Below are 4,899 nucleotides of genomic sequence, written 5' to 3'. Positions count from 1 at the left end.
GGTCGGTTGGCTTTTCTTCGGCTCCTCCGCGGTGAGTGTCTCGCCGTGGGTCCCCGCCGCTGCTGCCGGGATGCGAACTGTGGGGCTGGCACAGAAGGGGTAGGGGGCCCACTCTGGATGGCGGTTAGCCGTCCCGGGGGGCGCAGCGGCGGTGGTGACCGCGCAGTGTGGGGGAGGGGCTGTCAGCCTGCGGTCCTTGGTCCTCCCCGCCCTCCCAGGTTCTCTATCCTCCCCCGTCCTTTCCCGGACCCTCCTCTACCCTCTTCCCAGCCTTCCGGGCCCTCCCCGGACCCCGCCCCCCGGGAGCCCTGGCTCCGGCGGAAACGACAGGGTGTGTCCCGGGAGAACCCAAGTGACCCCTTGCTCGCTCTGTGTGATAATTCCGTGCAACTGTTTCAGTAGTTGGTCAGGGGTACAGGACGCGCAGTTGGCGGTCGTGGTCCGGAGGGAGAGTGCTTTTGTCGTGCGGCCATCCTTTTGTCCCTTTGACATGGGCCATTTCCTCTCGCTAGCCCCTGGCAGAAGGGAAGCCTCCAGAAGTCCTTGCCTCCTTGGCTGTCTGGCTGCAGGGGAGAGGCTCCACCGTTCCCCTGAAGGCCTGAGGGGAGGAGGCCCATCTGCGGCTGCCCTTGCTTTCTGTAAAGCCCCAACTCTCACGTGGTCCACAGGACCCACAAGACCTGGCCACCATTTACTTTTCCGCCTAATTTTTTTACCAGGACCACCCTTACCTTGTCTGCCCTCCCCCATAGACACGTGACCAACCACACTGAACTGCTCAAACTGCTGTGGTCTGTCTTTTGGCTTGGGCCCAAACCCTTTCTTTTGTCTAGAACCCAGCTACCTCCCAACCTTTTCTGCCCTTTGCTTGCCTAGTCCCAGCTCTGCTATTCAGGACTTGGTCCAGATTAGATTTCCTACGGCCGGCATAGATGTTGGCCTGATGTTAGCCTTTGTCCTACTTACTGTATGGTAGTTGTCCTGTGAGGGGCAGGGGATGTGTGAACTTAGTCACCTTTACCCTTTGCCTAGCACAGTGACCCTCACCTAGTAAGTTCCCAAATATTTGTTGAACGACTCACTGTTATAATACCTCAAAATAAGTATGTCCCAAAACAGACTTACTGTCATGAGGAGAGAGACCTACTGGTGTAAGGGGTCACGATAGCTGCTTCCTGGTGTTTGTAGTTGGAGGTTCACGATTTCCATTTTTGGTAGTTCCGACACAGGCTTTCTTTGCACCGCCCAACTTCCTAACTCACTGTGTGCTGCTCTGTCAAATCTTGGCAATGATCTCGGCTGAAAAGGATATCCTGACACTTCTTTCCACTGTCCATCCTGATCTCTCACCCAGCACAGCAGCCCAGGGTAAAGAACAAGGGCTTTTCCATTTGGTCAGATTAGCAGGGTGACCTAGGGAAATGAGCAGGGGAGAGTGGAACCTCTATCATTCATAAATGTGATTCAGGTCCCTTTTTATATCCAACACCAAAGACAAGCTGCTAAAAAAACAACAGTTTTCTTTTTCCAGAGAGAGGACACCAAAACTCATTTGGCAGTAGAACTGGGCTGAATCCATATGTATAGTCCATATTTATCCCCCTTTTTGCTAATTGTCATACATGTCACTACATAAAATACATTTGGATGCGGGGTGCTGCCCGAGATACCATTGAGGGTGTTATGGGATATACTGTACATGTATCTTCTTTAGATCCAAATAATCTGAATGCCAGAACATTCCAAGGGCTCTAGATAAGGGATTATGAACCTTCTAGGTCCTACACTGCAGAGTCATTTTGTGGACTTGGGATAATGTATATAAAATACAAGAGTAACATGTTGATAAATGGTAGTTATGGGTAGTCCATTAATATAAATGTCACCAGCAGAATATGTTTATATTGCCAAGAATCCAGTTTTATCCATCGTTCATCTTTTTTGGAAAATGTGAGTATTGCTTGGGAAGTGTCAAGACTTTCTCACTGAAAACCAGGTGCATAAAGAAAAGCAATTTGTCCTCAGCTGATGTGAGTCAGCAGTTGAGCCTGGACCCATGAACCAAGAGGTCAATGGGTCAATTCCCGGTTAGGGCACATGCTAGGGTTTTGGGCTCGATCCCCAGTAGGGGGTGTGCAGGAGGCAGCTGATTGATGATGTTTCTCATCAATGTTTCTTTCCCTCTCCCTTCCTCTCTCTACAAATTAAAAAGAATATATTTTTAAAACAATTGAAATTTTTAAAAATATGTAACTGCTGTGAAGAAAATTTAAGCAACTTTGAAAAGAGATTTTTATAGTACGTAGCTGTTTATAAATTAGGCTCTGTTAAAACTGGGGAGGTGGAACCCTGGCCAGGTGGGTCAATTGGTTAGAGAGCATTGTCCGGATTCGACAAGATTTCAGAGCACATACAAGAAACAACCAATGAATGTATAAGTGGAACAACAAATCAATGTCTCTCTTTTTCTCTCTCTCTCTAAAATCAATAAATTTAAATAAAATGGTTCTGGCCAGTGTAGGTCAGTTATTAGGGTGCCATTCTGTGCACCAAAAGATTTCCAGTTTGATTCCCAGTGAGGGCACGTGGCCTGGGTTGCAAGCTCGATCCTCAGTAAGGGGTGTGCAAGAGGCAGCTGATACATGTTTCACTCTCACATAGATGTTTCTCTCTCTCCCTCTTCCTTCTCTAAAAAAAAAAAAAAAAAGAAGAAGAAGAAGAAATGATGAACAAAGTATCGCAATAGAAGGTTAAATAAAATCCAGAAGCTGGTTCTTTGAAACAAATTCCTTAGAAATCCTATCTTAACCTTGGTTAACCAAGCCATACACTGGGGTGCAGGGGCCTCGTTTCTTCAGAGGTGGTTGGAAACATTTCCATTTGGAAGAGAAACTTAAGAGTCTGAAGCATTCATGAAAAGATTTGTGGGAAGTGGGGGGCAGAAAATTGAAAGAAGCTTTCTAATAAAGTTTCTAAGCTTTATTAGAAAGAATAAAATTAGAGAGAATAAAATTTGACTGCATTCAGATCTCTTGACTTTGTTACCAAAGGTTAGCCAACAGATCCCACACATTTCCCAAAGTTTCAGGGCTTCTAAAATTTGCATGAAAATTCCAGATAACTCTAAAACTGTCACATTTCTCAAAAACTCAATTGCCTTCAGTCCTTTTTCCTTTGCTTATAAATGTAGTTCATATTGCTCTGTATGCCCCAGTGCCAAAATCTAATTCTCAAGCGCTCTAGGAATCTCTGACAGCCAGGTAGCACAGTACTCCCCAAGCACTCCTTTCTTCTTTTTCTTTTTAATCCTCACCTGATTACATGGTTAGAGAGAGGAAGAGAGAGAGAGAAACATCAATCTGTTGCCTCCCGTGCATGTGCCCTGACCAGGAATTGAACCGGCAACCTTTCGGTGCACAGGCCAGCGCTCAATCAGCTGAGCCAGGCACCCCTTTCTTGTTGAAAAGGTTCAAAGAGAGAAGACCAGTTCCAGAGGTCATGGAAACTTGTCTTCTCCTGGTGTGACCTGAGATTGTAGTACCTAACATATACTCATTATTAAAGAAAGTCTGAATATTCTTGAAAATATGGAATGATGTATATATATATACATAGAAATATATGGTTGCTTTTGTGAACTAATTCATATCTAACTTGTCTTTATAATGATACAATTTTACCATTTCTGGGGAAGTATTTGATGTAATTGAGAAGCTGAGTGAACAAGCTATTGATGCCTTATGTGTGTTTTTCACGTCAATTCATGCTAAGTTAAATACGTGTATGCATTATGGATATATGCCTGTGTATTTTTACAGATTGACGGAACTTCACTGAAGATGTCTAAGGTAAGAACTTATAATTCCTGTATCTACAGTGTGAGCAGAAATGGCTTTACAGTCAAACTGTAACTGTTTACAGTCAAAATTTATGATTCGTTATTATTTTTATTTAAGTATGTTTTTATTGATTTCAGAGAGAACGGGAGGAGAGAGAGAGAGAAACATCAGTGATTAGAGAGAATCATTAATCAGCTGCCTCCTGCACACTCCCTACTGTGGATTGAGCCCGCAACCTGGGCACCTCCTGGTTCATGAGTTCATACTCAACCACTAGGCTATACCAGCCAGGCATTATCTTTAATATAGCTGATCTAACTATGGTATAGCTGATTCATTATTTTTAATATAGTTGGTCTATTTGATTCATTAAGACAATGTTCTAATTTAATTGTCCTAAAAGCTTTGAGCTTTTTTTCTCTCAGATTTCCAATTTCTTGTTTCTAAATACATCAAGAACAACCCATTTAGCCTCCATAGGTCATTCCCAGCAGACTAATCACATAATAATTTAAAATTCTAATAATTTATCATGATGAAATTGATGGGGCTCTTCAACTTGATAAATTGGTTTATATTATCTTTTGCAGATTAGCCCAGAGCCCTGAAATAAATTAGTTTTAAAAGACGTGGAGGAAAGCAGAATTTGTGGTTTAAATTACAAGATTATATTCTTTTTGCCTTTCATTTTTGAATCTTTGGGTATTAGTATCTGATGCATAAGCATCATGCTAGTTTTTGTTTTTTATACAAGTACTAGAGGCCGGGTGCACAAAACACATGCACAAGTAGGGTCCCTAGGCCTGGCCGGTGATCAGGGCCAATCAGGTTCCCCACCTCCTCCTTCCCTTGCTCCCTCAGCGCCCTGCCGCTGCTGGTCCCCCACCATGTTCCGCGCCGCCCCCTGGTGATCAGCACACGTCATAGCGAGTGATTGAACTCCCGTTCTCCCGGTCGAACTCCCGAGGGGACACTTTGCATATTAGTCTTTTATATATATACTAGAGGCCCGGTGCACAAAAATTTGTGCACTCGGGGGGAGGGGGGGGTCCCTCAGCCC

At 44.3% G+C, this 4,899-nt stretch overlaps 1 protein-coding gene across 2 annotated transcripts in view; it reads left to right on the top strand.

The window, feature by feature from the left end:
- Nucleotides 1-6: 6 nt before the first annotated feature.
- Nucleotides 7-4,899, top strand: part of SEPT2 (septin 2) — a 31,175-nt gene continuing 26,282 nt past the window's right edge. For both annotated transcript variants that reach the window (XR_001363838.1, XM_014546698.1), the window contains exons 1-2: nt 7-31; nt 3,819-3,848. Coding sequence is in view for 1 of the 2 variants with exons in the window: in XM_014546698.1 (XP_014402184.1) it covers nt 3,840-3,848 (9 nt within the window). In the remaining variant the exon portion in view is untranslated. The remainder of the gene's footprint in view (nt 32-3,818; nt 3,849-4,899) is intronic.

Source organism: Myotis brandtii, unplaced genomic scaffold, assembly GCF_000412655.1.
Source record: "Myotis brandtii unplaced genomic scaffold, ASM41265v1 scaffold112, whole genome shotgun sequence".
NCBI lineage: Eukaryota > Metazoa > Chordata > Mammalia > Chiroptera > Vespertilionidae > Myotis > Myotis brandtii.
This window is presented reverse-complemented; position numbering and strand designations above follow the sequence as displayed.